This window comes from Pyxicephalus adspersus, chromosome 4, assembly GCF_032062135.1.
Source record: "Pyxicephalus adspersus chromosome 4, UCB_Pads_2.0, whole genome shotgun sequence".
Classification (NCBI taxonomy): domain Eukaryota; kingdom Metazoa; phylum Chordata; class Amphibia; order Anura; family Pyxicephalidae; genus Pyxicephalus; species Pyxicephalus adspersus.
The window spans coordinates 71,219,950-71,233,424 of record NC_092861.1 but is presented as its reverse complement, the minus strand read 5'-3'; the positions used below and the strand labels follow the sequence as shown (position 1 = coordinate 71,233,424).

Sequence of the window (13,475 nt, the reverse complement as noted above, 5' to 3'; positions counted from 1 at the left end):
TAAATACTGTATAATAATAATAATAATAATAATCACTGGTATCAGTTAAATTGACCTTGGAGGCACAAATTGCTCATTACTGAAGGAATTCGTAGCAACTTCTGAAAGAACCCTAGGGTTCTATGAAACACTGTACTAGAGCTTCATAGAAAGCCCTCTATCTTGTTCAAATGCTGATGCAGTTTACAGTGTCATGTAAAGCCTTCTTCTGTCTCTGCCCTGACAAAAACAGGATCTCCATTTCCAAGCCCCCAACAAGCCAGTAATAAAGAGTAGAACACATGCCATGACACCATAACATGGTAATTTGCAACACACAACAAAAAAACATCTAGGGGCTACTTACAGGAGATGGAAAACACTCTGTAGATTAACATGGAGCCATGTATTCTTTCCTTGAAGCTTAATATGCTAGACAAAGCTGTGTTTATCAAACAAAATGCAATCTTAAATAACATAATTTAGACATATAATCCCATATAATCCCATATAATAGCTGGTGATAATTTGAGGTGGAGTATGTATGAAAAAGCACATAATTCACAGATGCCTAGAATGGCAAGAATGTAAAATACAGCTAGATTGTCAGTGGAATGCTAAACTTTTATTTGTATATATTAAAGTTAGGGAAAAAATAGACCACAATAATTTATATGGCACTTAACTTTAGTTTATTATTTCATATACAAATATTTTTAATGTCACTTGGGTTGCAGTCTATAAATATACCCAAATTATTTTTTTTCTCTTCATCACTAGGAAGATAAAGGCATATTTAGACAGACAGTCTATTTTTTTCTCATGTGACAGTGGGATTTTAAATGAAAGTCTGCATATACCGCAGTCATTTTCTAAAGCAAAAGACTGTAATTCCAGACTGTGGTATCATAGCTGTAACATGTAATATATGTAAAGAAAGCTGAATTACAGAGTAATCTAAGAATCAGTTATAAAAAGAAAAAGTTTTATTGTTGCACAAGGTGTAGAGGCTGACTTCTGTTAATCAGTATCAGATTAACAGCCCTGTTATGCTAAAAACATTAAAAAAATATTTTCACACAACTATTATGCATGGCAAAGACCAAACAGAAGGAAAAATATACAATAGGGATTTTCTTAACAAATATATTGTAACCTATTTGAAAGTATACAGCGAAATGTAATATCCTCTAATTTGTACTTGATTCATTTGCTCTTGTCACACCTACAAAAGTCTCAGGTTTATGGCCATTTTTGACCCGCTACATTTTGCCTGCGGGGTCAACCATGACCCCTAGCCTTCCAGGGTGGGATTCATTTCTTGCATGTGGCTGTGGCAGATTAAGGCACAGTTACCTGTGATCTGCTGCATGCAAAAAAAGTTTTGGCACATTTGCAGGTTCTTTGAGGATTTGTCCAAGGTTGTAGCCATGTACAAATCTGGTTACCCTGAATGCAGTTTCCTTCTCTCAGCAGCACAGCAGCAGTTTTTTGTGCTCCTAGGAGCTGTCGGCTGTGCGATTTTACTCCATGGTTTAAATAGCCTGTAATACTGTATGTATTCCAGGGAAGAAGAAAAGTTGGTGTAGATGTATTATGCATAACCACTGTATTGTATGTAACCAATACAGCAATAATTTATACCCAACAAGGAAATTAAAAATTTACAGGTAGCCCAAGAGTTAAGGACATCCAACAAATGGACAACACCTAAATACAAATGAGACTTCCCTGCTCACTCGCAGGACAGAGGCTTGATGGGGAAATTTGAATGACTTGCAGAAGAAATCTTTTGCTAAACACAGCTGAGGTTGTGGGTGATCTTAAGGACTGAGCTATTCTGCAACCTCTTGTAACTTTTTAATGACCAAGACAAACTTTGCAGTTGTTTCTTTTTGCAAGTCAAAGCACAGCTTGCTCCAGAAAGTAATGAATATCTGGCCATTGTTCTTGCCTTAGTAGTAAGTACCTGACTTTTTGAAGTGGAATCTGAGAAGACTTTGAATGTGGTCAGAAGCTTGTCTCAAGAAAAAGCCTAATCTCTGCACATGCTGTGTGGCAGGGTAGTGCAATCAACACCTAGCAGCAGTGTGCAGACACACAGACACACCTGGCTGCAAGGAAATAGCTGGACTTGAAATGTGGGTGATCTTAGGGGCTGAGCTGTTCTGCAACCTTTTTTGTAACTCTTTAATGACCAGGACAAACTCTGCAGTTGTTTCCTTTTGCATATCAAAGCATAGCTTGCTCCAAAAGTTAATAAATGTCTAAGCTCTAAAACAGTTCTTTTTTTTTGCTTTGTTTGTGAATAACAAAACACAGTGAGGATTTTATACAGTGACTGACACCGCGCTTCCTAATATTATGTTGAGACAAACATCTGTCCTAATTGAATTTAATAAAATAATGTACCTGTTCCGACTTACAACAAATTCAACTTAAGAACAAACCTACAGTCTCCATCTCATATGTAACCCAGGGACTACCTGTATTTGTGTTCATGAAGGCACTGGCCATGACTTGCCTTTTCTTGAATATTGCAATTTGAAACACTTTAAAAAATCTTCCATCAATTATAGGTCCCAAAGCTTGCTACTTTGCTATTCTGCTACTTGGATTTGTACTAAATGGTTTCATATTCCATAATGGGAAACTTATGTAATCGAAAACCAAATAACCGCATTACTGACTTGGATTCTATATGCAGCCACATAAAATTCCTTGTGCGTGATTAAAACATAAAGTGTGTTATTAGCGTTATTAGCGTGGCTGTTATTACTTTATTGTATTTTTTACCATACTAGTCTTTTGTTCCAAGCTGAACATTTTTCCTTTGGCATATAAGAATTTATTGCATCTTTTAGCAGTTGGGGACTGGAAAATTCCTAATTTGATACTGAAGGCCATCAATGGTGGATATAGGCAAAAATCCTGAGAAGCCACCCACTTGCTGGCATGTGGAGAATCAATTTCATTTTTCCATTGGCTTGCACAATTCTGTGAGGTGCTATATCAGCTGTGATGACTTTATATTCCGCTATGCTTTTATTTGGCATTTCAAATATAAGGTTAAATAACATAAAGTGAAGTGCTGGTATTACAGCTTGATGTGAATATAACTATAAGGTTTTGTAAATTGGAAAGTGACTTGTTCATCATGGGTATTATGGGTATTTTCTGATTTTCACATGTAAACTAGAACTTGTCATTGGAATTACTTGTGAAAATCATCCAGGACCATTTCAAAAACTTTAGGGCCAAAGCAAAGGAGGGTTAGAGATTCATTAAAGGCTACTGTATCCCAGGCTCTCTTATCCATTCTTAACAATGGGTTACAGGGACAAAAGATTTCCTATAAAATCTGATTGAAAGTGAATCTACACTAATCACAACATTTAGGGACTGGTAAATTGCAATAGATTATATTTTCTTTCTTGGGTTCAGATATACTTTAATCACTCTAAACTGCTAGCACAGAACACTTTAATTTCTGACCTGGGACTGTAATATACAGTTTGCCATGTTGGCTCTCTGATCCTCTGCCTTTATTACCTTCTCAATCACTGTCCCAGAACAGACCCAGTATAAGTTCACTTTATCACCCAAATGTTTCTTGATTCAGAGCTTCCTGGCACTGGGGAATGCCAGTTCTACCCCACATATAATGTATGAATGTTAAAAAAAAATGCTCCTGCAGCCATGAAAAACCATATTCTACAGCATAAAACGCATATAATCATATGATCCGTCCGCAGAATACAACCCAGCTCAACTCTATTCTGCACTAAAATGAAGTATTGAAGGGAACCCAAAAATATTAAAAATGGGCTAAATAAAATTTATCTTTTATAAACAATATAAAATGTAAGGTTTTCTCGGCCACCGTCTACCATGTATTCATGTAGCTAGAAATTAAGCAGTTTAGATCCAAATCAATGTTTAATCTCAATGGAGATAATTTAATTATTGGAGATAAGTTAGTTTAGCTAAAATTCCAATCACTCCATTGGCACATAGGTGAAACTACTGTACAGTTAGGAATAAGTAATATGCATAGCAGAATAAATATTAGCTTTGAAAGCCCCCATTATCTGCATGATTACCATCATGTTTACTTCCATTGATGTAAAAAAAAGAGCTGTAAAAAATTAACACCTAATTTTAATTAGGATTGAAAACTATAAAACTTTTACATTTTAATTGGCTTTCAAAAACATTCCATACTCCTGGCCAAGATTATAGCTCTGGTAAAATTTCCAAGCCTCAAAAAAAATACTGCAATTTATGTTTATTATATCAAATGTTGTAATTGTTGACATAATGTATATTTGCCTATAGCTATACCACCAATCAGGCTATAGTGCCACCTGCTGGAATGTTTTAAGTATGACATTTTAGATGTATGCTTGAATTTCAATCGCTGCCAAAAGCAATATAAAGTTCTAGTCATATAAATAAAGTATATAGTATAGTAAGTATATATTACAAAATGTAGCATGTTAATATATATTATAATAAATATTCATTACAATACCACTTAAATATAAAAACATTTTTAGACATAAGTAAACAGGGAAACCTCTCAGGTCACTAAATCTGTTTACCTTTATTTCTATAATTCAGAAATTCTATAATTTTACAAAAAAAAAAAAAAAAACTGTCAGGGGGTGCAAAGAGTACTGCAGGACCCAACTTCAGACAACCACTTGTTGCAGAAAAGCAAACAGGCTGCTGGTAAAACAGCAGGGGAAAGAACCAAAAAAAAAAAAAATCAATAATCAAGAACAAGTCATATGGCAAACCATCAGTTTACACATCTATAGCAGCCATATATGGATTGCTTATGAGGTTGGCAGGGATTCACAACTGTGATTTTTAATAACAAGTGTTGGATTATCTCTTGATTTTCATGTAGTAACAATGATTATTATTATTTTTATTATTACACAGTATTTATATAGCGCCATCATATTACGCGGCGCTGTACAAAGTCCATAGTCGTGTCACTAACTGTCCCTCAAAGGAGCTCACAATCTAATGTCCCTAGCATAGTCATATGTCGTTACTGTAGTCTAAGGTCAATTTTTTAGGGAGAAGCCAATTAACCTCACTGCATATTTTTGGAATGTGGGAGGAAACAAGAGTACCCGTAGGAAACCCACGCAGACACGGGGAGAACCTGCAAACTCCATGCAGATAATGTCCTGGCTGGGAATCGAACCTGGGACCTAGCACTGCAAAGGTCGATTAGGACAAATACATGATTAACAGTTGCAGCTTCCATTCACAGTTATTTATTAGTTTCATCATTCTTTATTAAAGCTTGCTACATAAAAAAGACAGAAAAACTAGCTTATGCAAAAAAACCTTAAAAACCATGGGGTTCATTGACTTTATAAAAAGTAGGTTCTGTTGCACCAACCATGATTCATTTGTCACTTTCTTACAGGGCAGATCTTCTCTTACCCATGAAAAGGAGCGCTTTGCCCACGAACACAAGGAAATGAAGAGTCTGGAAGATGTTGTTAAAGATATCAAACCAACTGCTTTAATAGGTGATAAGTTTTGCTAATTATTGGCAGTTTCTTAGTTCTCCATGTTATGGTCCTGTTTATTACAGCATTGTTGGTTTTTTAGGTGTTGCCGCAATAGGTGGAGCTTTTACTGAGCAGATTATAAAAGATATGGCTGCATTGAATGAGCGACCGATTATATTCGCCCTCAGCAATCCAACAAGTAAAGCAGAGTGCACCGCAGAGCAGTGTTATGCCCTGACAGAGGTAAGAATGCCTGGTCGCTGGTATAGTCCTTTCCTACCAATAAATGGGATCTCTAGCTGTTAGTCTAGTATTTCATTTCATAGCTCACAGAATCAATTGAGTTTTACAAGCACTCGCAAAAAAAAACCCCACAAAATGCATATATGTGTTTTACAAGAGTGGTCAGATCCAATACCAGGAAACACCTGCCATTCACATCTAAACATTCAACAGATTTGTGTGATTTACCTTATGGAGTCATGCAGTCTGCTGTGCAGTCCTACCAAGGAATTCTGTGAGCAATGAACAATAAGAATATGAACAATGGGTCAAAAGATTCAAAAAGTAAAAAATAAAATTTACTGTTTTTTTACCCATTTTTTACATTTGGCCTTTCATATTCAATGCACCTAACAGTTTTATCCACTAACATTCTTAGGACTCTTAACATATCGGACACTGTGGATGTATATTTTACATCCACCTTTTACTATAGTAATCAAATACAAACTGTTTAACTTACCTTTTGAATTGATACTTTTCTAATGATACCTGGACTTACGTGTACATATAATTATGTTTGTGTCACAGTACTTAATTTTCTCACAATACCCCTGAAGAAGCCAAGAGGTGAAATGCGTCGGGACAGAGACGTTATATTTTCAAGCAATTCTATGAGATGTAGGGATTTTATTGTACAGCTTATGGTCTTGCACCCTATGAATATGCAAAAGGGACTGACCTATCACATGTACTTACATTATATACGCTCATTTGTGAATGAACGTGTATTTTGTTAGTTTGAGTTTGTTTGCCAACAAAAAAAAAACTAACTTTTTTTGTTTTTAATCCCTTCTTATACTAGTTTATCAATATTCTTACTTCAATACTCTGCCTTCATATCTTACTAACAGCAGAAGTTCTAGAATTAGGTTGAAATTTGAATGATAAAGTCATGGTCCATCCATTCATCTGTTGTGGTTGTACAAAAATATTTGTTTATATCCATTGCAGCTGTAAGATTCCCCAGTTACACTGAAATTTACATAAATAAATGTACACAAGCCTTTTGCCCATTCTTCTTTCTAACAGCAATTTTATGTCAGAAGAACAAGTAATCCAAGTACTTAATATTCTAATGATATTTGCATTAATCACAGGGCCGTGGCATTTTTGCAAGTGGAAGTCCTTTTGATCCTGTCACTCTCCCAGATGGGCGAACACTGTATCCTGGGCAGGGCAACAATTCCTACGTGTTCCCAGGTGTGGCCCTCGGTGTTGTTGCATGTGGCATGAGACACATAAGTGATGATGTTTTCCTGACCACAGCTGAGGTAAGGAATAAGATAAGAGGTAGTTCTAAACTGCAACACAAGTTATTAATTTAAATGCAGTTATTTCTAATAACATTTTATGTCCATAACACATTGGTTACATACTTTCCCTGTAGAAATTTCATGTGTTATTTTCCATTTTATCAGCAAGTCATTCCATTACAGTTGTGGATATAAACTCCCCAAGCTTCAGCCACTAGGTCTGTCTGCAGCTGCCTGTATTAAAGACTAGCACACTTGCACACATCAGTGAACACATTGATAGGGAATATCTACAAAAACATATCACAAGCTTAAATGAATGTAGGTGTAGGATATCTAGGGTCTGTGAGGGAGCTGGAGTGCCTAAGAAGCTAGCTGATCAATAAGCCCACAAGACATTGCTTATAATTGAAATAACAGTTCCTATATGGTAATACATAGTGTACACTTGTGGGAGGCAGGAAAAACTACTAAGAGCAAGTCACCACATCTTTGTGCAGTAAAGTAGTATGCACCAGAACACCACTCGATCCCCACAATTTAACAATAGCACTGTACCCACAGCACAATTCTATTCTATAGAGAGAGGAGGGGGAGGATTCACAAGTGGTAACCCACTGCACTCTCCTCCATATCAGTTATCAATGGTCATTCTAGATTGGTTGTTCATTGACCCACCAGGATGGATCTATGAATAAAATTGGGAGACTGGTGTACATGAAATTTTTGACCAAGCTGAGAATGACAGTTCATTTTTGGCGACAATGATTTATTGTGTGTACACAGCCTTAGAGTGAAGAATTTTGTCCAGGGACAGCTTGCAGAGGGCTGGAGGGATCAGCTATCCCAATCCATTGGGCAGCACTGCCCCACAGGTAATGGCAACTGTTGTCTGCAGGGCTTGTTATCAGACCTCTGTAGTGTGGACCTTTCTCTCCCTCTTCCACAACATATTGCTACTGCTCAGCATCTGGTGCCTTCAGTAACTGAAGTACCATCTCACATAAGGTTGAAATGCTTAGGATACACCATAAATGAATGAGGGTCAAAAGAGCCATGCTGAGGAGTTTAAAGTGAAAGCTTGAAGATGCATCCACCTAAACCCACCCTACAATCTCCGAAAGCATCCCTCCTAAGACTTTCTTCTCTTCTCCAGCAGCTGGAGCAATATTGTATAGATGCTCTATATTCATCATTATACACTAGAGGAAACATTTATATTCAGGGAGGAGTGAAGAAAATGGTGCAACACCAGCACCAGTTGCCTTTTAAAACAATAATAGAACAATGTGGCACTAAGAAAATGGCAAGCTCATTAACTGAACTATTAAATTGTTGTACCACTAGCGAATTTGTAGGATCCCGATAGTTTTTTTTTTTTTTTTTTTGTTTTTTTTATTTATTTTTTTTGAAAGCTTGCTTTTGGATCAATCTGCAAAGCTCTCAAAAAGAACTGTACAAAGTTGAGGGCTTTCTTTTTGTTGAGTTGAGTTGAGCCTACTTGTCTTATATAAGACTAGTACTGTTTAAGAAAAAATCAGATGTCACATCTAAAACTGCCTTAAGAAGCCTTTTTTTACAAGTTGAATTGAATCACATTGGGGTGCTGCTGCTGTATTTAAGCCAAGCTAAATATAAAAAAAAAGATTACACATCCAAAGTATGAGCTGCCAGAATAAGGTGTTTCTGAAGCTGACCATGAAATCGTACTGTTCTGTAGCATCACAGACATACGCAGCTCCCAGACCTGTAATTTAAATGATTTTTTCCCATTAAGATCTGTCTGACATTTTTTTTCTTCTCCCATTGCAGAACTTAGCTCAAAATTTCATTTCTTGACAGCAGTTTGCATATTAGCATACAAAATAGCTACAATTTGACAACAGGATTCATACCATGAATACTTCAATAGTATTTACTAATTCCTAAAGCAGATATTTTGTAAAATTAGGATTGTACCTTCAGCTTTTTTTAAGTAAATGCTTTTTGAAACTATTTTAATCAAAACTTTCTGGCTCACTTACTGTACCTATACAAATATGGATAACATTAAAATGGACCTTACACCTAAAAAGCAAGTCTGTTATTTACTGTACATTCAGCACCCTACTTCTAGCGTAACGGTATCAAAAAAGATCAAAAAATGCCTGTAACTGAAAAAATGTATGTTCACCTTTAACCAACTAGGTGCAGTGCTTAGCCAAGGTGATGTCTTTTGGCAGGACCTGGGAAACTTGGGGTTATGTAAATCTCATTGAAAAGACTCTCTAATCACTGTGCTAAAGTGTCTTCTCTGGATTTGGTTTTCTCCCCCAATCATTTTTTCTTTACTTCTTTTTTCACATTTTAAAGTGAAAAGCTTTTGTTTTAGTAGGTAAACCCCCAAAGTGTTGTTCTGGTTTGGATAAGACTTTCCTGTATTTTTCATTGCTCTGCAGTATTTCAGCTGATGATATGCAGCACGTGCATATTTTGGCATGTTTACAGCATAGATTACATTTTTTAATGGGATTATCTATAAAGTTAGACGGGCATCCAAGTAACTGTGCCAAAACTATTTTATTAGTTCATAAGATCCTTGACATTTTTGTTCAGCCTGGTAAAACTCATAAAAACAGGGAACATAGCTTGTCATCACTGTGAAATTGTCTGCAATTAGAAGGTATTACAGCTTGAAATACCTTGCATTTATCAACTGAAATCAAAGTTACTCTGTTTTATTTGGCTTTAGAAAGTGAACACCTGAGTTTTAGACTGTCTTGCTGACAATAAATGAACTCTTACTTTAATCACAAAAGCTAGAGAGGTGACAAAGCACGATCTTATACAACCTCATGGCTTGTTAATAACAGACATTCATGATCAGTTATATGATACAAGAAACAAGGAATTTAAAGGACAAAGCTACTTTCATTACAAGCAGAAATACAAAGAATGGAGAGCATAAACTACTCTCACATGTAAGGCTTCCAATCCCCACCTCTGTGGCAGCCGGAAGTTGAATATTAGTGGTCATCACTTTATTTTAATGTAGTTTTTTTATAAAATTGTTATTATTATCAAATTCTATTTATATAGCACCAACATATTACTTATAATCTAAGAAGACATTACAATATAATGGATTTTATCCCTACCTTCATTGCCTATGTTTGAAAAAATAGAATGAAATGAATGTTTAAAATGATTTACATTGCCAACTCCCTGTTGTAAAAATTCTAGTTTATAATCTAGGTGATCCAATGGCTTCCATTTTTTTGTCATTTTCCTTATTGATATAGCAGAAACTATAGCATAGATCAATATTTCTCAACCAGGGTTACTCCAGAGATTTCTAGGAATTCCTTGAACAGTGAGAAATCTATGACTCTCAGGTCAGTTTAAGTGACATAAATGATCCTTTTGACTGTCTGTAAAGATAACATTCTACCCACTGGCCAACAATTTAAGAGAGATTCTTGCTACTGACCACCACACAAATTTACTGTGGGCGGTGTATAAATTAAATATAGGGGGTAGGGGGGTGGGGGTGGTTCCTTGAAGACCTGAAAGTTATTTCAAAAGTTTCCCCATGTTAAAAAGGTCGAGAAACACTGGCCTAGATTTACCGTTATGAGAAATATGCATTATGGTTAATATTTTTAAAAAAACATTTCTTGTGTGGTTATGTTGTGTTACATTTTAAAATATTTAAACAGACAAAAACATGGAATTAAAAAAGTACTTCCAGTTTTTTTTAATTAAACATATTCCAGTCACTAACTAGTAACCATATATTCACTTTTCAGAAACCATGTCATCATGTTGAGTTTTCTCAGCTCATTAAAATTTTTGTTACGAATTTTAGTTGAATTGTATGGCTTATTGGTGGATCATTAATATTGAGTGAATTATTGATAGAATACATGTTTTGTTAGATAGATACATATGCACAATAAACACAGTACTAAGCTGATTAAAGCAATAAAAGATTTTTTCAATAAAACAAGATATAAAATGACTTTGTCCTCTGGTAAACATTAGCATACATTCGTTGAGCTTTTATTTAAACTGAATCAACTGTTAAAGGCTGTAAACCTGAAATAGCTGGCAGACACAGTGAGGTGATTATTGTATAGAATGCAGAAGTCATAGTTGTTATAAATACCTTTAACAATGAAAGGAAAAGATCTTGTTTTTATAAGCTTCACATAGTTTCACATGCTAACACAGAGAAAGACAAGCAGTGCATAATGGATGGTAATGAGGTTAATTTTCCAAAATCAGGTTTGTAAGAGCATACAGTTTTAGAGCTATGTATACACCATTATTACGGTATGTTTGAGGCACTATTATGTTCTCGTGTGCTTTAGCTGTTTATTTGACTCCATATGTATTTGTAGAAGTTCAGCCAATAACTCCTTTTTATTTATCTTATTTGTTTCCTAGATTATAGCTGAACAAGTCTCTGATGCACATTTGGAAGAGGGTCGTCTGTATCCACCATTGCAAACAATAAAGGAGGTCTCAGTTAAGATTGCTGTCAAGGTAGATAGCATTATTATAGTAATTTGTATGATAAAGTTCTGATAAATATCAAAATGGTCAATGAAATGCTGATGTAAAAAAAATCACCACTCCAGAAAATAGATGTCACATCAAAAACCCATTGCACTGTACCACCATCTATTACCAAAAACAAGCTTAGTACAAGTAATCCAGCAGTAATATTGCAGGAATTTCATAAACTCCTTAGGAACTTATATAAACCATCCCCTTCTTTAAACGAAGATGCCATGCAGGGGTTTTTTGAACCCCTGCAGCTACCCACACTCCCAGCACCATTAGTGCAGTTATTGGAAACTCCGATAAAACTAACAGAGCTCATGTTGTTAAAAATCTCAAAAGTAACAAACGCCTGGGCCCGTTATTAAAAAAAATTCACAGAAGTACTGGGGCCCAATTTAAAGCGAGTATTTAATGAGATCTTACCGGGCGGAGCATTAGGGGATAGTGCTTTGGAGGCTGCAATTTGTATGCTCCCCAAACCAGACACAGACTCCACTTCATGGTCCAACTATCGCCCAATCTCTTTACTAGTGTTGGTCGAATATCTCACTATTCGATTCGACAGCTATTCGATTGAATAGGGTGCTAATATTTGGGTGATCGAACGTCGGAATTGAACACAATTAAAGTCAATGGGGGGGAAAATTCGGGTCATTTTTCGGGACTGTGTAGAACTGCAAGAGCAATCGGGAGCAAAGCTGACAGCTCCACTCCCCTGATTGCTCTTGCAGCCCTAGCGTAACTATAGTATGTGTTCTTGGATATAGATTCTTTATCCAAGAACACAGGAGTCCCACTGGATCACTGGGCACTGGAGGCTGAATGGGGACAAGTCTCCCCATTCATTCACCTCTAGTGCATGTTAAACTTTTAGCCTCTATTCGAGTGGCAAGGCTGAATAGAGGCTGGGTTTGGACCAAACGGGATTCATCCCCAAATGACAGGCTGGAGATAATATGTGCCGCATGCTTCACCCTATGCCCACACCAGAGAGATACCAGCGTTTCTCCTTAGCCTAGACATGAAAAAAGGGGTTTGATTCCGTACTATGGCCATTTCTCACGTTCCTATTGGAGAAATGGGGTTTTGGTCCGCATTTTCATAGTTGGTTGGCAGCCTTGTACAAATCCCCCAGAGCTTTTAATTAATACATGGGTCATAAATCCCCACATTTCCCTATTGGCAGTGGGACCAGGCAGGGATGCCCATTGTAACCACTGCTCTTTGCCCTAGCAATAGAGCCTTTGGCCAAAACTATAAGGGAACACCTGGATATTTTGGGCGTCCAAATAGGAGACAAAATGCATAAGCTTTGCCTATTTGCCGATCATGTGCTCCTATGCCTCTCCATTCCCCTGGTCTCTCTGCCAAACCTTATGTCTCTGTTACGCAACTTTCAAAAAATTTCAGGCCTACAACTCAATCTACCCAAATGCTGAGCACTAAATGTCACCCTACCAGCTGCCATGGCATCGTCACTACGTGCATCTTTCCCTTTCATTTTGAAAGAGGGCCGTTTACGCTATCTGGGGGTGAACCTTACATCTTCCTATGACATCATATACCCCCAATGTCCCAGAGTTGTCCACCACCTGACCTCCTTGCTAGAATGTTGGATATTGTATCAAATGTCATGGCTGGGACGCATAGCATCGATAAAAATGACCTGGCTACCGAAACTCCTATATCCCATGCGGTTGCTGCCCATATGGTTTCTGGCCCTCACCCTTAAAATCCTACAGAAAAGAATTATGTATTTTATCTGGAATGCCTGAAGGCCCCGTATCCCTAGGCAAACTATGTTTAGACCACGGCAGGCGGGAGGCTTGTCACTACCCCACCTCTCATCTTACTATACGGCAGCTCAATTGGC

General features: G+C 36.8%; 1 protein-coding gene across 1 annotated transcript in view; it reads left to right on the top strand.

Moving 5' to 3' along the window:
* ME1 (malic enzyme 1) overlaps nt 1-13,475 on the top strand; it is a 133,240-nt gene that overhangs the window by 117,146 nt on the left and 2,619 nt on the right. The window contains exons 10-13 of the mRNA XM_072408583.1: nt 5,429-5,534; nt 5,617-5,759; nt 6,899-7,072; nt 11,483-11,581. Of these exons, the coding sequence (XP_072264684.1) occupies nt 5,429-5,534; nt 5,617-5,759; nt 6,899-7,072; nt 11,483-11,581 (522 nt within the window). The remainder of the gene's footprint in view (nt 1-5,428; nt 5,535-5,616; nt 5,760-6,898; nt 7,073-11,482; nt 11,582-13,475) is intronic.